We start from the raw sequence: 23,268 nt of genomic DNA, 5'->3' as shown, positions 1-23,268 counted from the left end.
AGCAGTTGCTTAATCCAACTTCTAAAATAGCGTGCATGTGATGAGGCAGGCCGGCCAGCATGTTTGCATAAATCTGTGCCGAGGAATGTTTTTAAAATAATAAATGTGCATCATTAGTGAAGCGGTTTTCCCCCTGCAAGCGTTTAAACAAAAACACTCCAGAACCGCTCTGGTGTGCACCAGCCCATAAAGTGTGTACTGAGCTTTAGTGTCCAAATCCACTTTCATTTTATTTGCATTTGAATAGCTTTCTTTTAAATCAATGAATGGTGTTTGAATAGCATTTGGTCCCAGCCTCCCATTTCAAAATAATAAGGGAGAAAATATGAACCTAAGTAAACTCAATAGGCTGCAGTTGGAAAAATTAGTCTCAAATGCTAATCAAAAGGAATTAAACTGCAAGTTATACTGCTTCTAAAGGATTGTATTCAACTCTGAAATCTGCATTCAAAATCCATATAAAGAACATAAAGATCAACTGCAAAAAAAAAACATTTGTGTACACAAATCCTACATCTTGTCAACAAAAGTATTCTTCATGTATAACTAGGGACATGTTGCCCATTAACTCTTGCTTTGTTTTTGGGCATGCTGCCAATGGTCCCTATTAGATATTCAAGTGACAGATACATTCTGATGATATACTGTACTTAGAGTACGACTGAGGTAAGCCCCAGCCAAAATACTAGGGATTTCATTCATAATCAAATGAATTCAAGGCTTGGTAATTATCCTTCCAAAGCCAAGTCAAGAAAGAGAGCAGATCGAAGTGCCCTTCTGAAAGCATCAGTTAATGAAGAACACAGTATAAATAGACTCGGCATGACTAACCAATGCACTGGACAGGGAAAAATAATATGTGTACCATACTAATTAGTCAATCTGTTCTCTGATACAGAACAGGAGGAATTACTGCACGCTTATTTCAGTCAACTCCAGTAGCCTTTATAGATCCAATAAAATAGGCACGCTATTTCACTTTTCTTTTGATACACAAGTATCAGCTAAAAGTGGACCTTTTATACAACACCAAAGAAATCAACTGAAGTTGAGATAATGAAATGTGCATATAGTTACAATTACATTCTGTATAACCTAAATGTCTGCTATAGCATTCCTCCTCAATGCCTGAAGAAATACGTTAACGCATTTCCTAGTATACAGATCAGGTATACAGAACAAGCTTGCACTAAAAGGAAACATTCGAGCTGGGGGAAAAAAAAAAAAGCAGATCTACTTACCTGGGTCTTCCTCCTTCCTCAGGGGGCTCAAAATCAATCATGTAAGGGGTTAAAATCTAATGCTGGATACACACGGTGTGTTCCCGCACTCGATTTCCCACTCGATTCTCGTCGATTCGTTTATTTCCAACATGTCTGATTTTCATTTCGAAGGATCGTTAGGTCGATTCACATGTAAAGTATGCCAAATCGACCTAACGATCCATCGAAATGAAAATCGGACATGTTGGAAATAAACGAATCGACAGGAATCGAGAAGGAAATCGAGTGCGGGAACGCACCGTGTGTATCCAGCATAAAGGGCCAATTTTTTTATCAGGATTTAACAGTCTCAAACTAAGTGACCGTGGGGGGCCTGCTCCTCCCCTTTTTGCAGAGTAGCTCAGTAGAGCAGTTTAATATTTGCTTTGGGTCTCTTCTGATAGCCACACACTATGCTGCATACCTCTGGCTCCTGAGGTATGTCATGTGACCGAGAGGAGGAGGTATGGTAGCACAGAGAATGTGACTTCCAGGAAGAACAGAAGAGACACAATGGATTGCTGGAGCAGGTAAATCTTGCCCTGCTCTGCTGCGCTACTCTGCTATGTGGGAAGATGGTGTTGGGGGGGGGGGGAGATGTTGGAGGGGGGGGGAAGCTGTGTGTGTACTAGTTAAAAATGTACCTAAAATATAAATGACAGTTTGCTTTAACCTAACAAGTTGCCAAGATCTATTAAATCACATTGTCGCCCCAGGCGTCCTATTCCACATATGGTCTTGAAATCCCCGTCCCCGTCTGAAATTGGGCCCGACATTTTTTTTTCCTTTCCCGGCCATGGGTGCCAAGGATGCTGGGGATTGATGTCATGACTCCACCCCCATGTCCTGCTCCCAGCCAACTCCCACTGTGAAAAGAGATGTAATTTGATCGAGGCAGGCAGAGGGCAGGGGAGGGCACCAGGCTGGAGGGAAGTACTTGCAAGGCATCAGCATGAGGAGAAAGATTGGAGGTGCTGCTACAGATATAAATGTGAGTCTGCTCTATACATTACAATGTAACAGATAGGCAGTGTGTGCCAGGGGTGGAGTCCAGGATTTATTTGAAAGCAACTCTTGGTTGCTATTTTTTCAGCTTCTTCAGGGCCCGGACTATGGAATAGGAGGGAATGAACTGAGATGGCCTTTTCATTCCACCCAGGTACGCACCTGGCTTTTGTTAAGACAGGAAAGTGTAATACCAAATTGAATTGGTGTTTGCAGCAGGTGAGCTGCAAGATGCTGTGATATCCTAAAGGCTGTGGATTCTTGGCCAAAATTGAGCTCTGGAAACAAGTCGCAGGCCTACCTCAATGTCTAGTGGCTACTTCTCTAAATTTCCATGGTGTCCAATAACCCCCTCCATCCTCTATACAGTTCCCTGATGTTTAGTGGTTTTCCCTCATCTATACAATTCCCTGATGTTCAGTGGCCCCTGCCTTCCCCTATACAGTTCTCTAGTGTCTAATGGCCCCCTTCCCTCACCTATGCAGTTCCCTGGTATCTAGTGCTTTCCCCCTCCCCATATGGCGTGTCTGGTGATCAGGGCTTACCCTCCAATATAGCTTTTGTGGTAGTCTAGAGTGGGCCAAACATAATGCAAAGTGGGGAAACCACCTGAAGGCCGAATGTGATGGCTCTGGGCATGGAGTTTGACATGTACCTGTATGGTCTAGGCCAGTGATGGCTAACCTTGGCACTCCAGCTGTGGCAAAACTACAAATCCCATCATGCCTCTGCCTTCCCGAGTTATGCTTAGAGCTGTCAGAGTATTGCAATGCCTCATGGGACTTGTAGTTCCACCACAGCTGGAGTGCCAAGGTTAGCCATCACTGGTCTAGGCCCATGGATTCTGAGAGATCTAAGAACTTTGATTTATCTCAAAAGCTGAAGTAAGCCATTTCCTTTGTTCACCTTTTTGTTTGCTGAAAAGAAGCTGTCACAGATAAACAAACCTTCTTCATATAGACTGTGTCCTGCTAACTGATATTCCACCTCAATATCACACTGTATATTATGTGCCATTTATACAAAATGACATCTCTCTGGCATGACAGTAAATCTTTACATTTTCTACATTTGACAAATCGGTGAAACTAGCTGTACGCTATTCTGTGTACACATTCCGATCACCCGACCATTTCCTCCTCTTACCTTGGTTATGCATGTCACACAGGGTGAAAATGCAATGTCCCTCCAACAACATATAAGAATCTTCCATCCCAAGACCTGACCAGATCTGATATAGTGCCATTATTTCATTTATTTAAAGGGGTTCTCCGCTGCCAGGTATAGGACAGTATTGCGTTCCATGTCGTCAAGGTAGCCTGAAGTGAGAGGGATATGGAGGCTGACATACTTGTTTAATTGTAAACAATACCAGTTGCCTGGCTGTCCTGCTGATCCTCTACCTCTAATACTTTTAGCCATAGACTCCAAACAAACATGCAGGTCGGATCTTTCTGACAAAAATCTGACTGGATTGTTTCGGGTGGGATTCAGACACTTCTGATGCCAGAATGGTCAGTAGGACTGTCTGGCAACTGGTATTGTTTAAAGAGAACCCGAGGTGGGTTTTACGAATGCTATTTGGACACAGAGGCTGGTTCTGCATACAATGACCAGCCTCTGTTACTATACTGTGCCCCCCCCCAGACCCCCCCTGTGCTGTCCCCCAGAAAAAAAACGCTGTGCTAGCGTGTCGCTAGCAGGCTGTTTATATTCAGGCTGTCATTTACCTCATTGGTAAAGGCGTCCCTTCCCTCCAATCAGCTTACAGAGGCGGGGAGGGAAGGGATGAAGGCGGGGAGCGACTCCCTGTCAGCGAAAACGAAACTAGGCGGCGGGGGACCGGAGAAGCCCCAGGAAAGTAAAACTGATTTTTTATTCCTGGGTTGTGTGTCCCTTTAAGTGTTTTCATTACATCCTAAAATGTTGGTGCTCTGCTATATGTTTCCTCTCTAATGCTGAATGACACCATTTGCATTTTTTCCTTTGTTAAAGGAAACCAGTAGTGAAAAAAAGTGCCTCTAGGGGGTACTTCCCTCAGGAGGGGGAAGCCTCTGGATCCTAAAGAGCCTTCCACTGTTCTCAGCAGCCCCCCGCTCCAGCCGTGGGACCCCTGAAAGTCTGCATGTTGACAGATGCCGGCGTCTTGCACATGCGCATTAGCTCTGTACCGCTCAGCTCTCTGATGGTGGTACTGCACATGTGCACTAGCTCTGTACCGCTCAGCTCTCTGATGGTGGTACTGCACATGTGCACTAGCTCTGTACCGCTCAGCTCTCTGATGGTGGTACTGCACATGTGCACTAGCTCTGTACCGCTCAGCTCTCTGATGGTGGTACTGCACATGTGCACAGAGGCCGCGCTTCAGGAAGCCCAGCAGGGCAATGGGTCTGCAGAGGACAAGGAGGGGATCCTTTAGGACCCAGAGGCTTCCCCATCCCGAGGCAAGTATTCCCTTTTTTGTTTTTATCATCAAAGGTTTAGTGAAGACTTGCACTGCTAGGCACACCACTGCCTCCTAGTACAGATTTTACATTATTCTCACCCAACACGATTATCAGAGATCATTTCCCACAACAATCAACGAGCACTGTATAGAGATAGTGCCGCCCTCCCAGCCAGGCATCAGGTTCTGTTCTATGGATTAGGGAGGGGTAAGGATGAGCGAGCAGCACTCCACTACTTAAAAAAAAAAAAAAACAGACATCAGAATTGCTGAAAAGGAGGGCTGGACACCCTCTAGCTCAGGCTTTCTCACACAGACACGGGGAGAACATACAAACTCCTTGCAGATGTTGACCTGGCTGGGACCTAGAGCTGTAAGGCGAGAGCACTAACCACTGCACCACCGTGCTGCCCAAGTAGTATACTATATCAGGATTAGTTGTCAAACATTGTATATTTATACAGGCGTATGGTCGGGACCTGAGGATTGAGTTTACTACTAGCAGAAGTTTACTATAACGAGCTTCCACTGTAGTACATAGGTAAACAGGAGCGATTGCCTAGGGCTCTGAGGTTCTAGGTGAGTTTCAAGTCTGAGATTGTGGAGGTCACAACAACTTTATGGCCATTACAACTATGGAAATGTACAGTCCAACATTCATTTTTGCCCAGGGCCCCATTTTACCTAAAACCATCCTTGATAACACAGTATCCAGCACAGAACAATTGCTATTTACACTGGCTAGGCACACACACCAAACAATGTAAGCTTGAACTGAGAAGAAACTGATATGTCCCTTATCAAAAATCAATCAAGCAATATTGATTAGCTTACCACTGGGCAGAAATAAGTTTAAAAAGTTATCAGAGCACGTTCGAAAATTTGGGCCCTAAGTGAAGACACTAGTAAAAAAATCAAAATATCAGCAGTATTGTCAATATTCTACTATTGGGCGCTTGATGATGCCGATACCAGCATATCAGTCATAATAACGATATTCTATTACTATACCTGACCTAATTTTCACAGTAGCCACAGGGCCGGATCTAGATTGTTTGCTGCCTGAGGCAAACTTGTGAGGATGCCCAGCTCCCCCTCCCCCCGCGCGTGCGTGCGCACACACACACACCCGCACACACACAATTTGGAATGATCGCACAGCACCCAACAATTTACTCTGCTTCATTTAATGTTCTCACATGACATGCTGCAGCTCACCACAATCACACAGGCTGGCTGAGAGTCTGTGACAAGCAAACTGCACACAACAGCACACTGGCTGGCTGTAAGTCTGTGACAAACTGCTCGCCCTCAGCCTCTCCATTCCTCCTCAGTCAGGACAGCAGTGTCACCTCCTCCCTTCTGCTGTGCAAGTCAAATGAAACACTGCAGCTCTCCTGCCTCCCCCCTCACTCACTGTCAGACTCCTCACACAGCACAACAAGCTGCTTTTCCCCCAATTATGACCTCTTCACTTCTCTCACTCGCTCTCCTCTTACTTCTCCTACTCTGGCTGCATGCTGTTAGTGTAAACACAGTACAAACATGCTACCCCTGTACATACATTGTATTTATTCACTACTGGGTGAAATAGTTCACTTCCTGACTAACGTCAGGAAGTGAAAAAATGAATCGCTCTGCAAAAACGCTTAGAAAAGCGCAAAGTGCAGGGAAAAGCGGAGGAAAAAAAACTCTTAATAAATCGCTCAGTGCTTGTGATAGCGCTGCCAATTTATGATGTGAACACAGCCCTTACTGATCTCCCACTCCCACTGAATGCATGAAAGGAAGAATAGTCTTTCCCAATCACTGTTTGATTGGCTATGTGGTCTTAATCAATTAAAAAGGTTCTCACAAGATTTTCGTCTGGTCTGTATTGATTTTATTGAACTGACTGTCTAGTAAAACACTGCATAGTCAGCGTATGTTGTTTTTTGGGGCAGAAGGATATACTTGCATAAAAGGAATACACTGTAATTCATTTCAGACAAGGGAAGCAGTTGCAAGCCTACAACCAGTGTGCGTGCTGCAAGCCTCTTCCACACTCGGCCGCTAGGGGCGCTGCTGGTGCCGCACAAGCCGTAGTACACCTGGGCGATGCTTCCTTCGCTATGGCAACAAACAGGACGCTTTGGAGTCAGCATTTTCCTGCACACAATGCATTCTACATGACATAAAACCGAAATCCCTTCCCTCCCAGCGAGCAGCTGCATGCAGGCAAACCAGGCTGCCTCACCGGCTGTCTCCTTTCCCACTCCAGCCTGCTGTACTCCAACCAGCCCTGATCATACATATTATACAAGGCAAAAAGCTATTGCCAGAAGGAGAGGCTGCTCAGCTTCACAGATCCACACCTGCTAAATACAGATCCCACGCCACACACCCGCTGCATCCAAATCCCCCACCCCACTCACACTTGCTACATGCAGACCCTCTCACCACACACACACACACACACACCTACACACCTGTTACATACAGATACCCCTCACATCTGCTACATACAGATCATACACACACACACACACATCCCCCTACACCTGCTACATACAGACCCCCCCCCCCCCCCAAGCACACACACACACACACACAAGCCTGCTACATGCAGACCCCGCCCCCCCTTGCTACATACAGATCCCCCCTTACACCTGCTACATACAGACTCCCCAATATCTGCTACATACAGACTCCTTAATATCTGCTACATACAGATCTCCACCTTTACATGACCTGCTACATACAGATCCCCCCATGCCTGCTACATACAGACCCCCCACCTGCTACATACAGATCCCTCCATATCTACTACATACAGATCCCCCACTCACACCTGCTACATACAGATCCCCCCACCTGCTACATATAGATCACATACACACACATATCCCCTATACCTGCTACATACAGAACCCCACCTGCTACATATAGATCACACACACACACACATCCCCTATACCTGCTACATACAGAACCCCACCTGCAACATATAGATCACACACACACATTCCCTATACCTGCTACATACAGAACCCCACCTGCTACATATAGATCACACACACATCCCCTATACCTGCTACATACAGAACCCTACCTGCTACATATAGATCACACACACACATTCCCTATACCTGCTACATACAGAACCCCACCTGCTACATATAGATCACACACACACATTCCCTATACCTGCTACATACAGATCCCCACCTGCTACATATAGATCACACACATTCCCTATACCTGCTACATACAGAACCCCACCTGCTACATATAGATCCCCACCTGCTACATATAGATCACACACACATTCCCTATACCTCCTACATACAGATCCCCACCTGCTACATATAGATCACACACACATCCCCTATACCTGCTACATACAGAACCCTACCTGCTACATATAGATCACACACACACATTCCCTATACCTGCTACATACAGAACCCCACCTGCTACATATAGATCACACACATTCCCTATACCTGCTACATACAGAACCCCACCTGCTACATATAGATCACACACATTCCCTATACCTGCTACATACAGAACCCCACCTGCTACATATAGATCCCCACCTGCTACATATAGATCACACACACATTCCCTATACCTCCTACATACAGATCCCCACCTGCTACATATAGATCACACACATTCCCTATAGCTGCTACATACAGATCCCCACCTGCTACATATAGATCACACACACACACATTCCCTATACCTGCTACATACAGATCCCCGCCTGCTACATATAGATCCCCACCTGCTAGATACAGATCCCCGCACACCTGCTACATACACTGCCATTGCTGTAACCGGCTGAAGGAGAGAGACCCCTGGGGAGCAGACTGATGACAGCCCCTGCTAGTGCATACTGTAGTGTAGATCTCCATCCAGCAGCACAGGGGTCTCTGAGGGTCCCAGCTTTGCAGACCAGCATGTGGCATCTGCCATAGTGATCAGTGCAGATCTCCCCATCCCATTAACCCTCCGCACACCGGAGATCAGCTGATCACATCGCACCGCAGTCTCACCTCGAACAAGGGGCCGATCCTGTTGGTCTCCAGGTAGACCTGGATCCGGTTCTGTTGTCGCGACGCCATGCGGAGAAGCCGTGTGGCACGCTGTCCCCCTGGAGGGGTGCCGGGCTGTCACCTCCTCTCTGCGGGCTGGGAAGTTGTGGGATGTGAGCGGCGTGGAGACGGGAGGGCAGCGCTGGTCCCATCAATCACAGGGCAGCAGAAGTAGCGCTGCTGACATTCCTTTGTGAAAGAAGAGTTGTAATGAGGATCCGGGGACAGGGAAAGTGCACGATGCCAGCCCTCCCCTCCTCTCCTTCTAGGTGCTGCTTGGTTACAGGAACAACAGCTCCAGCCCCCTCCCTCCCTCATTCCTTGCCTGCCTCTCACAAGCAGAGCCCAGGCAGCGATCACACAGGACAACCTCATCCAGCATCAGCAGCAGAGCTTCTGGGCTCAGCCACACTGATTACCATACCTTCACTGTGTGCCTGATCACCCTCTCTGCCCATTCCTGATCACTGCCTGATCACTCTCTCTGCCCATTCCTGATCACTGCCTGATCACCCTCTCTGCCCATTCCTGATCACTGCCCATTCCTGATCACTGCCTGATCACCCTCTCTGCCCATTCCTGATCACTGACCATTCCTGATCACTGCCTGATCACCCTCTCTGCCCATTCCTGATCACTGCCTGATCACCCTCTCTGCCCATTCCTGATCACTGCCCATTCCTGATCACTGCCTGATCACCCTCTCTGCCCATTCCTGACCACTGCCTGATCACCCTATCTGCCCATTCCTGATCACTGCCCATTCCTGATCACTGCCTGATCACCCTCTCTGCCCATTCCTGATCACTGCCCATTCCTGATCACTGCCTGATCACCCTCTCTGCCCATTCCTGACCACTACCTGATCACCCTATCTGCCCATTCCTGATCACTGCTCATTCCTGATCACTGCCCATTCCTGATCACTACCTAATCACCCTCTCTGTCCATTCCTGATCACTGCCTGCAGGGCCGGCGCTACAATTAAGGCAGGGAAGGCAGCTGCCCCAGGGCCCCGGCCGCCTGGGTGGCCCTGTGCCCCCACTGGCAGCAAACATAAAAAAAATCTGCGCAGCCTGGGACACTGTGCTGTGCATGCATGCCTGCTGCCTGTGTCCTGGGCTGCTGACTCCTGGGTGTGTGGGTGCCGGCCGTGTGCGGTGCGGAGACCGCAAGTTATAAAATTTGAGTCAGAGCTGGGGAGCGGGGACGGGGAGGAAGGAAGAGATACATATCGCTACAGCCGGTTCCAGCGTCGGGTCTCCATGGATACCACCCGGCATCCTGAGCCGTCCTCTCTTCATCCACTCAGCGCTGCCGGCTCCACCTCCTGGATGCACATCACGCAGGCATGGACGTCAGTGCGTGGACGTGCATGCCTGCGAGGAAAGAGGAGAGGACGTCGTCACGTGACGTCATCATCGTCATCACTGGCGGGATCAGCGTGCGGTAAGCCTGTCCGGAGCCTGACTGACTCGTATATCTTAATGGTAAGTCAGTCAGGCAATCCAACGCAATATTTATGTATGTTATAACATGCGGATGTGCGCAGGGGGGGGGGGGAGAGATTTTAGCCGTGGGGGCCTTTGGTGGCGATGGGGGTTTAGTTGGTTGTGGGATCCCGCTGTCTGGGCCTTCCACTGAATTATTTTTTTTAATTAGTATGTGTAAGGGGGGGACTCGGGGAGGGAGGGGGATTCCCATTTGCCACCCAGCTTCATCAATGTGGTGGGGGAGATCCTGATGCCTGGCCTGCCACTAAATTCTTTTTTTTTTAATTTGTATGTGTAAGGGGGGGGGGGGGGAGGGGGACTCAGGGAGGGAGGATTCCCATTTGCCACCCAGCTTCAATTAATGTAGGGGGAGGGGGGAGGGATCCTGCTGCCTGGCCTGCCACTAAATTCTTTTTTTTAAAGGGATACTTAAGTCTGCAAAAAAAAAAAAAAAAACGAGGTTAACTCACCTGGGGCTTTTATAAGGCCCCAGCAGCTGAAGGGTGCCCTCGCTGTCACTCCCGGTCCCCCCGTTGTCCCGTGGCGGCCACTTCCGGTCATCTAGGGAGCCCCCTATTATTTTTCTGCCCCAGGGCCCCATTTCACCTAGAACCGGCCCTGACTGCCTGATCACCCTCTCTGCCCATTTCTGATCACTTCCTGATCACCCTCTCTGCCCATTGCATTTATGTTGCTGGAATGCAAAGCATAGTTGATAATCATAAACACAACATTTACTCAGCCTGCCAACAAACAGGGTGATTTACTCAATTTGGCCATACACAGGGTGATCTACTTAATCTGGCCGTACACAGGGTGATATACTCAATCCGGTGATACACAGGTTGATTTACTCAATTGGGCGTTACACAGGTTGCTTGACTCAATCTGGCCATACACAGGTTGCTTGACTCAATCTGGCCATACACAGGATGATATACTCAATCTGGCCATACACAGGATGATATACTCAATCTGGCCATACACAGGATGATAAACTTAATCTGGCCATACACAGGGAGATATACTCAATCTGGCCATAAACAGGTGATATACTCAATCTGGCCATACACAGGATGATATACTCAATCTGGCCATACACAGGATGATATACTCAATCTGGCCATACACAGAATGATATACTCAATCTGGCCATACACAGGATGATATACTCAATCTGGCCATACACAGGATGATATACTCAATCTGGCCATACACAGGGTGATATACTCAATCTGGCCATACACAGGATGATATACTCAATCTGGCCATACACAGGATGATATACTCAATCTGGCCATACACAGGATGATATACTCAATCTGGCCATACACAGGATGATATACTCAATCTGGCCATACACAGGGTGATATACTCAATCTGGCCATACACAGGATGATATACTCAATCTGGCCATACACAGGATGATATACTCATTCTGGCCATACACAAATTGATTTTTTTTTTCAGTTCGGCAGAGCAATCCATTCAGTTGATTCAACCCAAGATCAAAATGTCATTTCTAAAGTGCAAGGACCAGATTTGATCAAATGTGCAATCAAAAAGGCCTTCAACCATTTGGGTTGGAACATTTCCCTTGACCATCTGATTAGATATTGGGCTTTGCAGACCTTTTGTTTAGTCAAAGTTTACAGCGTGCATACAGTTATCTTCACTGTATGTTTACATCTGTTTGACTGATCCTCACTTCAGAATTGGCTGGACAGCCATTGCTCTGTGTTTGATACTTTGATACATTGTTTGTTGTTCAGTGGTTAATATTGTTATCAAATAAATCATTTGAACTTAGATACATTTCACTATGGCTAGTAAGACCTAGATCACCCTCCCAGATATTTCATAGTCAGTAAACATGAATAGAGGACTATACCACTACTTACATGATTATCATATCTGATGCAGCCATTCCAGGGAATTTCCCTCCATGGATCCATTCACAAAAACTTTGCAGTTGCCAGGAGAGTTGGTGTTCCAGGGCTGGGAAACTGTCATCACTACTGAGCATACAGTTACCCCTCCCACCTACTCTCCTTACTGCTTACAGATTAACTCTTTGTAACCAGCACTGCACTGCAGCTACAGCAAATTTTGATTATGAGACTCTCCTATGGAAGCAGTGCTAGAGACAAACAGTTAGGGCCATCTACACTTATTCAGTTGCTATGCGTTAGTGTGCGTTAGTATGCGTTAGTGCGCGTTGGTATGCGTTTTTTCCATAGCAGCGCATTGGGAAGAAGATTTCAGTTAAAACGCGTATAGTGTAACTTAGCCTTATTAGGCCCCGTTTGCGGAAGTGACACGGGTGGCGGCGGAAGTGATGCGATGCGGCTAGGTAGCCGCATTCGCATCACTTTAGTAGTGGAAACCGGCCCTTAATCTCTTACAAACAGAGGGAGGGAGTCGGTTGGTGTGTGGTAACAGTTAAAAACTAGCTTTAGCTTTCTTTCCAGTAAAATTACAGTGTTGTCTCAAATGCAAATAGGAATCCAGTAAGGTATTTTTAGTATATTGCAGAAAGGTGGCAGGTTTCCAGGCATGGAGGTGGCAGCCCTATCAGGACACTCACAGACAATGAGTTTTTAAAGGATCACTACAGGTAAGTAAAGTAAGCAGTTAATCTGACAAAACTGACAGGTTTTGGACTAGTCCATCTCCTCGTGGGGGATTCTCAGGGTTTTCTTTGTTTTTAAAAGCATTTCCTGAACGGCAGTTGCTAAGTCTAAGGCTCCCTGCACACTGCATGCGATTCTGATTTTTAATCGTTTTTTTACATGCGATTCCGGTTCCGATTTTTAATTGTTACTGCATGCTGCGTTTTTTCTGCGGTTTTCTGTTGATAGCATTCAGGGAAAATGAGAATTGCAAATCAGAATCAATATCTGAATCACAAATCGGATTTGCAGGGTGCCAGGTGGCCACTAATGATACAATTTTCAGAACAATCGATTATGAACAAGTCTTCGTATGAATGATCGTAAATGATTGTTTGGGATCACTAATGGATAAAAATCTCCTAACCAATACGATCAAATTAATGAAATTGATCCGAATTTCGGTTCGATCCCACCAATCTGAATCGGATTGGTTAGGAGATTTTTGCCCATTAGTGGTCCCAAATGATCATTTACGATTGTTCATATGAAGAATCGTTCGTAATCAGTCATTCAGCAAATTGTATCATTAGTGGCCACCTTAACTGCCAAAACAGTATAATACCAGCCAGCCTCCCTACTCACTTGCTCTCTATTTTGGCAGTTAGACTTAGCAAATGCCACTCAGGAAATGCTTTTGAAAACAAAGAAAACCCTGAGAATCCTCTATGAGGAGGTGGACTAGTCCAAAACCTGTCGGTTCTGTCAGATTTTAACTGCTTACTTATTTCACTGAAGTTGTCCTTTAAAGGGAATGTCCAGGCATCTGAAAAAAATGACATTTACTTAAAGAGACACTGAAGCGAACTATTTTTGCCTATTTTACCTTATGATTCGCTTCAGTGCTCTTATCACAAGTAATCCGCCGTGTCCCCGCCACTAAACGAGGGCTGCAGAGCCCCCAAATCCCCAGGGGGCAATCCGGCAGGTATTTCCTGGAAGGGGCAGAGCTTTCAGCTTCAGCTTTGCCCCTCCTGACATCAATCGCGGCGCATTGCCGCCTCTCCCCGCCCCGCTCACTCTTCCTTCACAGAGAAGGGCGGGGAGAGGTGGCGATCCGTGCGGCGATTGACGTCAGGAGGGGCAGAGCTACAGCTGGAAGCTCTTTTTATTTGTACAGGTTTATTTTCTGGTGAAAGCCCCCACATTGCGTTCATTTTCTGGTGACTGCTCCCCACATTGCGTTCATTTTCTGGTGAATGCCCCCACATTGCTTTTTATTTTCTGGTGAATGCCCCCACATTGCTTTTTATTTTCTGGTGAAAGCTCCCACATTGCGTTTATTTTCTGGTGAAAGCTCCCACATTGCGTTTATTTTCTGGTGAATGCTCCCACATTGCGTTTATTTTCTGGTGAATGCTCCCACATTGCGTTCATTTTCTGGTGACTGCTCCCCACATTGCATTTATTTTCTGGTGAAAGCCCCCACATTGCGTTTATTTTCTGGTGAAAGCCCCCACATTGCGTTTATTTTCTGGTGAATGCCCCCCCATTGCGTTTATCTTCTGGTGAATGCTGCGCACATAACGATTATTTTCTGGTGACTGCTCCCCACATTGCAATTATTTTCTGGTAAATGCTCCCACATTGCGATTATTTTCTGGTAAATGCTCCCACATAACAATTGTTTTCTGGTGAATGCTACGCACATAACAATTATTTTCTGGTGAATGCTGCGCACATAACGATTATTTTCTGGTGAATGCTGCGCACATAACGATTTTCTGGTGAATGCTGCGCACATAACAATTATTATCTGGTGAATGCTGCGCACATAACTATTATTTTCCTTCAGACTGGCATCTTGCTACTAATTGCCCTATTTCCTCTGGGTGCTGCGTATGTTTGCAAATTGAACGTGGCACCCATGCTGCTGGAAAGCTGAATTGATATAGCCATGCCATGCACAGCTATAGGGATTTGGATATGTGTGTGCTTCGGGTGTTGCGGGGGGTGGGGGGGCTGTTGTTGCCGGGAGGGGGGGGGCCCAAATCCAGATTCCACATCGGGGCCCGGAGGTTTCTAGCTACGCCACTGCTCTCAGCGCAGCAAAATCCACAACCAAGTTGGTCGTGGATATTTGCAGAGGGGTTTGGGGGCTCTGCAGCCCTCGTTTAGCGGCGGGGACTCGGCGGATTACTTGTTATGAGAGCACTGAAGCAAATCATAAGGTAAAATTGGCAAAAAATAGTTCGCTTCAGTGTCTCTTTACCCAAGGGCGGCTTCCTCCAGCCCCTTGCAGCCGGCAGGTCCGTCGCAATAGCTCCGCTCCCAGCTGCCGGCCAGTGCAGAGGCCGACCTCTACTGTGCATGCGCTAGCACCGCTGTCAATCACTCGCACATGTCACATAGTGCCCCTTTAATTACTTTAGGACTGTGCTAATTGAAATTTACACCCTGTTTTGATGCCTACCTGGCTGCCAGGGCGTAGTTTTTAATACACTGACGCTGCACGTTCTCGCCGCTTTCGTTATTCCGCCATTTCTTGTACCAGCGGTCTCTGGTCCTTAAAGAGGAACTCCAGCCTAAACAAACAAACTGTCATTAAATTACATTAGTTATGTTAATTAAAATAGATAGGTAATATAATCTCTTACCCACGCTGTTTTAAAAGAACAGGCAAATGTTTGATTTCATGATGGCAGCCATCTTTTTGGTTGAAAGGAGGTGACAGGGAGCATGAGACACAGTTCCAACTGTCCTGTGTCCTGAGCACCTCTCCCAGTTGCTAGCCAACGTGAATAACAACATAGGAAATCCCATCATGCTCTGCACAACATTTTTCTTTGATAGGTGGAGCTTAGCTAAAAATGCAGCTAAAATGATGCTTTGGTAAGAAAAACAAAGTTCTGATGCTGTGAAACTGTTAAAGAAACACCAAGCCTTTTCAGTTCTGCTGAGTTGATTTTTAGTCCGGAGGTTCACTTTAAGGGGGCAGAGACCGCTGGTACTTAAGTGGTTAACCATAACCTCAATCCTACGTAAAGTGTAACCAGGCATGGGCAAACTTGGCCCTCCAGCTGTTCAGGAACTACAAGTCCCATAATGCATTAGCCTTTATGAGTCAAGACTGTGGCTGTAAGACTCCTGCAATGCATTGTGGAACTTGTAGTTCCTTAACAGCTGGAGGGCCAAGTTTGCCCATGCCTGGTGTAACCCTAACTTCCTCTCTCCGCAGTGATTGTGCTACCGAGCGTCATAGCGCAACTGAGCCGTTGCCTTTATAATAGTGTATCCAGTGTTTTCAAATTGGCCAGTTTAGATCAATATGCTTTAGCCCAGTGTGTTATGATAACGCAATGCTGCATGCATTTTTGTGTATGTTGTGGACCCAGTACATAGAAAAGTGGATAGAAATGTACAGAAACTGATGAACAACTGAATCAGTTAAAACACATCAGTTGCCTGTGTAACCTAGCCTAACCACTTTCTGCCTGATGCTTAAAGGACTTACGAGGCCAAATATCGAAATTTTGGTCATTACCTGTTTCATATTAGAATCCATAGATGATTTCCTCCGCTCCCTCTGTCCCATTCCGCCTGTAATGTATTTATTACATGTCCCCCAGGCTGCGACCCGACCCCACAGCACAGATCGTCTCGTATACCACAATCAAGATGGCCGCCGCCAAGATCCGCGCCTGCGCAGTACGCATGGCGGAGAGTGCGGCTGCGCAGCTCTCTGCCCTCGCCCAGCTGCGTACTCGATGTCAGCGTCCTCCTAGCGTGGCAGCGGGCGCGCTCACATCGAGTACACTGACATCGAGTACGCGGCTGGGCGAGGGCGGAGAGCTGCGCAGCCGCACTCTCAGCCATGCGTACTGCGCAGGCGCGGATCTTGGCGGCGGCCATCTTGATTGTGGCATACGAGATGACCCGTGCTGTGGGGTCGGGTCGCAGCCTGGGGGACATGTAATAAATACATTTGAGGCGGAATGGGATGGGACAGAGGGAGCGGAGGAAATCATCTATGGATTCTAATATGAAACAGGTAATGACCAAAATTTCGATATTTGGCCTTGTAAGTCCTTTAAAGAGAACCTGTACTGAGTAAAAATATTTAAAATAAACACATGAGGTAACTTCAAATGAACATTACATAGTTACCTTGCCATCAGTTCCTCTCAGAAGCTCACCATTTTCTTCTGACGTTAATCCCTTCCAGTTCTGACAATATTTTGTCAGATCTGAAATATATCAGTTGCTGTCAGTAAAATATCAGTTGCTGTCAGTTATAGCTGAGAGGACAACTGATGTGCCATGTAATCTCGATGTTTCCCTATGGCTCAAGTGGGCGATGTTACAGTTTAACAGTGTGCTGACCAGAAAGCTGTTATGGGTAATGGCCATTTTCAAAATGGAGGACGGAAAATTCCCTTGATCACAGTGAACAAACAGGACGCGGGAGAGGAGAAAGACACTAGAGTAGACTACATGGAAGGTAAGTATGACTTGTGTATGCTTATTTTGACTTTTAATTTTCAGTTAAGGTTTTCTTTAAAGAAAACCTGAACTGAAAATTAAAAGTCAAAATAAACATACACACGTCATACTTACTTCCCATGTAGTCTGCTCATCAATCTCTTTCTCCTCTGCCACCTCGTTTCTCCACTGTGAGCGATGGAATTCTCTGTCCTGCAGTAACTATCTTACCTTCCCGTGGGGGGTCCCGCGGCATCTCCTTCGCCGTTCGTACGCATGATGGAGCTTCTGTGCTGGTGTCTTCTCCTGGCGTCCTTGGCTCCCCTGCGGCGGTGGTCCGATCTGCGCGCGTGCGCAGTCCCTCTGAACGGACGCACGTGGTGCAGCGCGATCCTTATAAGCTAAGGAGGCGTGTCTGAAAGGATGTCAGCTGACAGGTGGTCAGCTGACACCTTTAGACAGGAGAAGCTGGCTGTTTTTAGGGGCGGGGCTTAGGCTTGTCCCTCCAGTACTTTAGGCCGGCTCTCTCACTTGCTCCTCGGCCTTGATACTAATCAGTTCACTGGTTCTTGGCCCTTAGCTAGTGAGAATCTCGAGAGCTACATTTCATATATTGCGTATGAGCACGATATGTATGTACTCTAGTCAGTCAGTGTTATATATTGTAGTATTGTAATTGTAATATTGTATGCTATATTGTGTACCGACCTTTGCCTGCCTCTTGACTACGAATCTGCCTAGCCCCTCTGTACTACTGCCATCTGATTTCTTTGTACGACTCGGCCTGCCCCTGACTTTGCTCCTGTTTGATCCTTCCAATACGACTGACATCTGATTTATGTGTATGACTCTGCCTGATTTCTGACTACGATTTTGCCTAGCCCTTCTGTACTGTAGCCTTCTGCTCATGTTATGACCTCGGCCTGTCTCTGACTACGCTATTTCTCACTAGTACTCTGAATTGCACTTGTTAGGCTAGCCCTATTCACGTATCAGCGTGATACCTGCATTTTAAAAATGGCCATTACCTTATAACAGCTCCCAGATCAGCATACTGTTTAACTGTAATATCACCCAGTTGAGCGATATGGAAATATGGACATTACCTTGCACATCAGTTGTCCTTTCCGTTATAACTGACACCAATTGATATGTTTCAGTTCTGACAAAATCTTGTAAGAACTGGAAGGAATCGTTGTTAGAAGATAATGGTGAGCTTCTGAGAGGAACTGACTGTGAGGTAAGTATGTAATATTCATTTGGAGGTACATCATGTGTTTATTTTTAATTGTACGCATTTCAGGTTTGCTTTAACCATAACCATGGCTCTTCCTGTATGCTTCCAGGTCACCTGAAGTGAGGGGATATGGAGGCTGCCATTTTATTTCCTTTTAAACAATGCAAATTGCCTGGCTGTCCTGCTAATCCTCTGTCTCTAATCATTTTAACGATAGACCCTGAGCAAGCATGCAGATCAGATGTTTGACTGGATTCTCCACATGCTGGTTTCAGGTGTGTTATTCGGCCACTACTGATGCAAGTAACATCAGCAGGCCTGCCAGGTAACTGGTATTGTTTCAAAGGAAATAAAAATTACAGTCTCCATATCCCTCTTACTTCAGATTCCCTTTAATGTTGACCTCCAACATTTAAATGATGGCCAACCTTATTATTCCCAATCCAGCATTAGCACTGTTCCTCTAACCCCAGCCTATAACCTTAGCCTAAGTTTAACCCTCCTGGCGGTTTGTCAAAATCCGCCAGGGGGCAGCAAATACGTTTTTAAAATTTATTTTTTTTTTTTTTTCATGTAGCGAGACGAGGTCTCGCTACATGATAGCCGCTGCTCAGCGGCATCCCCCCAGCCCCTCCGATCGCCACCGGCGATCGGAGATCAAGAGATCCCGTTCAAAGAACAGGATCTCCTGGAGGGCTTCCCCCGTTGCCATGGCGACGGGGCGGGATGACGTCACTGACGTCATGACGTCAAAGGGGACTCCGATCCACCCCACAGCGCTGCCTGGCACTGATTGGCCAGGCAGCGCACGGGGTCGGGGGGGGCGGCTGCGGCGACGCGTATAGCGGCGGATCGGCGGGTAGCGGCGGCGATCAGGCACTGCACGCAGCTAGCAAAGTGCTAGCTGCGTGCAGCAAAAAAAAAAAAAAATTATGCAAATCGGCCCAGCGGGGCCTGAGCGGTGCCTCCCGACGGCATAGCCTGTGCTCAGCACGGGCTTACCGCCAGGGAGGTTAATCTTCTCCTAAATGACAGAGACCCTCATACTATGCCCTCTTATGCTGATTTACCTTCCTCTTGACATTTTTAATGCTTACCTATTAGGATTGGATATCTGTTCCCCCAGTTATTCTATAGGGGTGGACCTCCAGTTTGGCCTAATGGATTTGCATCCAATCTCTAATTTTGGGATCATTCAGATGTTCAGGAAAGAGCCCCCTCTGAGCCTATTCATTCTGCAGGAATGGGGGCAGGACTGCCTAGAATGCAGCATCTTGTAAGGAGAACAGAGGCGTTTATCGTGACCTTAAGAATGCACTGTGTGTACTCCCGTTCGTTATTGCCTGAAGAAGCGGGAATATACCCGTGAAATGCGTTGCACTGTATGTTGGAGTATATAAATAAATTTGTTTGTCCTAAAACCGACAGTATCATGTCTGCTTCGGGGAGAGTACCACCGCCTCCCGAGGAATTTTAAAGTTTTTAGATATATTTTATTCTGTTGGCGCCTCTGTTCTCCTTACAATATCAGCATCCACCCCTGATGGAGGGGTTGAATTCCCTTTCTTCTCCTAATCTACAGAGAGCGACATTTTAATCCTGAGTGAGGATAGGCCTAATCTCCTCACTTACCTACACAGTGGTTACCTAATTGGTAACCCTGACTTGTGAGTATATCTATCATATACTTTTCCATTTACCCATCACCCAACTTACTACACTATATTGGGCTCTCTGTGTCCCTTCTTTTTCTTTAGAATGCAGCATCATTACTTATTTTACAAAGGGTGGAGCTCCACTTGGCAATGTAAAACACAAACTCAACATACCTGCATTTTTCATGTGCATTCCCCATATTATTGTTGATATGATTGCAAAGTCTCATTTAGTGATGCTGAACAGGACAGAAGTGCAACTATACCAAACTATATAGCAATTGCGTTCTACAAGAAGCATCACACTAAAAACAGAGCCCTAAAGCAAACCTGAACTGAAAATGAAAAGTCAAAATAAACATACACGTCATACTTACCTCCCCTGTAGTCTATACATCAATATCTTTCTGCTCCTACGTCCTCTTTGTCCACTGTGATCAATGGAATTCTAGGTCCTCCATTTTTATAATGGCCATTACCCCATAATAGCTTCCTGGTCAGCACACTGTTAGACTGTAATATCGCCTACTTGAGCCCTAGGGAAACATGGACATTACCTAGCACATCAGTTGTCCTTTCAGTTATAACTGACAGCAACTGATACATTTCATTTCTGACAAAATCTTGTCAGAACTGGAAGAAATTGTTGTAAGAAGAAAATGGTGAGCTTCTGAGAGGCACTGATGGCGAGGTAAGTGTGTAATATTTATTTGCAGGAACATCATGGGCTTGATTCACAAAAGCTTTGCATGTGCAAACTAGGGTGCTAAGTAGTCTGCACGTGCTAACTAGGGTGCTAAGTAGTCTGCACGTGCTAACTAGGGTGCTAAGTAGTCTGCACGTGCTAATTAGGGGGCTAAGTAGTTTGCACGTGCTAACTAGGGGGCTAAGTAGTTTGCACGTGCTAACTAGGGGGCTAAGTAGTTTGCACGTGCTAACTAGGGGGCTAAGTAGTTTGCACGTGCTAACTAGGGGGCTAAGTAGATTGCACGTGCTAACTAGGGGGCTAAGTAGTTTGCACGTGCTAACTAGGGGGCTAAGTAGTTTGCACGTGCTAACTAGGGTGCTAAGTAGTTTGCACGTGCTAACTAGGGTGCTAAGTAGTTTGCACGTGCTAACTAGGGTGCTAAGTAGTTTGCACGTGCTAACTAGGGTGCTAAGTAGTTTGCACGTGCTAACTAGGGTGCTAAGTAGTTTGCACGTGCTAACTAGGGTGCTAACTAGGGTGCTAAGTAGTTTGCACGTGCTAACTTGGGTGCTAAGTAGTTTACACGTGCTAACTAGGGTGCTAAGTAGTTTGCACGTGCTAACTAGGGTGCTAATTAGTCTGCACGTTCAAACTAGGGTGCTAAGTAGTTTGCACGTGCTAACTAGGGTGCTAAGTAGTTTGCACGTGCTAACTAGGGGGCTAAGTAGTTTGCACGTGCTAACTAGGGGGCTAAGTAGTTTGCACGTGCTAACTAGGGTGCTAAGTAGTTTGCACGTGCTAACTAGGGTGCTAAGTAGTTTGCACGTGCTAACTAGGGTGCTAAGTAGTTTGCACGTGCAAGCTACTTAGCACCCTAGTTAGCGCGTGCAAAGCTTGTTAGCACGTGCACAGTGGCTTTTCACTGGCGTGCTAACACTTTGCACACTTTAGTGAATCAAGCCCCATGTGTTTATTTTAAAGAATTTTACTCGGTTCAGTTTCACTTTAAGATTTACATTATTATAAAAAAACAAATGTAATCATTAAAACTTGATGCTACTGAAATCAGATCAAAGTGAGTCTGGTGGAAACAAGCCCTGAGGGCAGCCCACCACAGGTTCCTTAAGCTGAGTTACCTTTGTGTTGACATTCTGCTGCTGTGCTACAAGGACTCCTCTGATTTTGTTTGGAGTACACAGGTCTGGAATTATGCATTACATCATTAAAAAGAAATAGTGCTCTGGATGAAAAGAGGGAAGTGTGACCTTCAAGTGATTTGCCCACATCCTTACCTTAGTGAGATAGAAAATAATGCTCCATATGCATATATATTGTTTCTTTTTGTTCAGAGAGAAAACATATGGGCATAGTTAAATGTGTACATTTTCTCCATGCATTTGCATTTATACATATGGAATCATGTTTCACAAGCCATAGCTCTACTAGCAAACAAGCTCTACTGTGGCTATAAAATAAGAAAAGATACCGTTATGAAAACAAAGAAAAAATGCCTTTTGGCATTGAAAACAAGCAGACCTCTTAAAGTGAGAATACACTGGTATATTGGTTATGTGTGCTTACCCTATACTGGCTGTCTGTACACATGCACCAACAGCCCTCTGGCTAGCTATTGGTTATGGTTATCTGTGCTTCCCCTATACTGGCATTCTGTACACATGCACCAACAGCCCTCTGGCTAGCTATTGGTTATGGTTATATGTGCTTCCCCTATACTGGCATTCTGTACACATGCACCAGCAGTCCTCTGGCTCGCTATTGGTTATATGTGCTTCCCCTATACTGGCTGTCTGTACACATACACCAGCAATTCTCTGGCTTGCTATTGGTTGTATATGCTTTCCCTATACAGGCTGTCTGTACGGCTGTCTGTACACATGCACTAGCAGTACTCTGGCTAGCTATTGGTTGTATATGCTTCCCCTACAGGCTGTCTGTACGGCTGTCTGTACACATGCACTAGCAGTACTCTGGATAGCTATTGGTTGTATATGCTTCCCATATACAGTGATGTGAAAAACTATTTGCCCCTTTCTGAGTTCTTATTCTTTTGCATGTTTGTCACACTTAAATGTTTCTGCTCATCAAAAACCGTTAACTATTAGTCAAAGATAACATAATTGAACACAAAATGCAGTTTTAAATGATGGTTTTTATTATTTAGTGAGAAAAAAAAACTCAAAACCTACATGGCCCTGTGTGAAAAAGAAATTGCCCCCTGAACCTAATAACTGGTTGGGCCACCCTTAGCTGCAATAACTGCAATCAAGCGTTTGCGATAACTTGCA

At 46.1% G+C, this 23,268-nt stretch overlaps 1 protein-coding gene and 1 long non-coding RNA gene across 4 annotated transcripts in view; one reads left to right on the top strand and one right to left on the bottom strand.

Annotated features, from left to right (window-relative positions):
* C5H8orf34 (chromosome 5 C8orf34 homolog) overlaps positions 1 to 10,077 on the bottom strand; it is a 245,957-nt gene extending 235,880 nt beyond the window's left edge. The window contains exon 1 of one of the 3 annotated variants that reach the window (XM_068237473.1): positions 8,757 to 10,077. In XM_068237473.1, coding sequence (XP_068093574.1) covers positions 8,757 to 8,825 — 69 coding nt within the window. In that variant the 5' untranslated portion in view covers positions 8,826 to 10,077. The remainder of the gene's footprint in view (positions 1 to 8,756) is intronic. The other 2 variants (XM_068237471.1, XM_068237474.1) reach the window with 2 other exon arrangements.
* Positions 10,078 to 10,199: 122 nt separating this feature from the next.
* LOC137518967 (uncharacterized) overlaps positions 10,200 to 23,268 on the top strand; it is a 118,458-nt gene continuing 105,389 nt past the window's right edge. The window contains exon 1 of the long non-coding RNA XR_011020939.1: positions 10,200 to 10,285. This is a non-coding gene — a long non-coding RNA (uncharacterized lncRNA). The remainder of the gene's footprint in view (positions 10,286 to 23,268) is intronic.

The sequence above is a fragment of the Hyperolius riggenbachi genome, chromosome 5, assembly GCF_040937935.1.
Source record: "Hyperolius riggenbachi isolate aHypRig1 chromosome 5, aHypRig1.pri, whole genome shotgun sequence".
Lineage (NCBI taxonomy): Eukaryota > Metazoa > Chordata > Amphibia > Anura > Hyperoliidae > Hyperolius > Hyperolius riggenbachi.
This window is presented reverse-complemented; position numbering and strand designations above follow the sequence as displayed.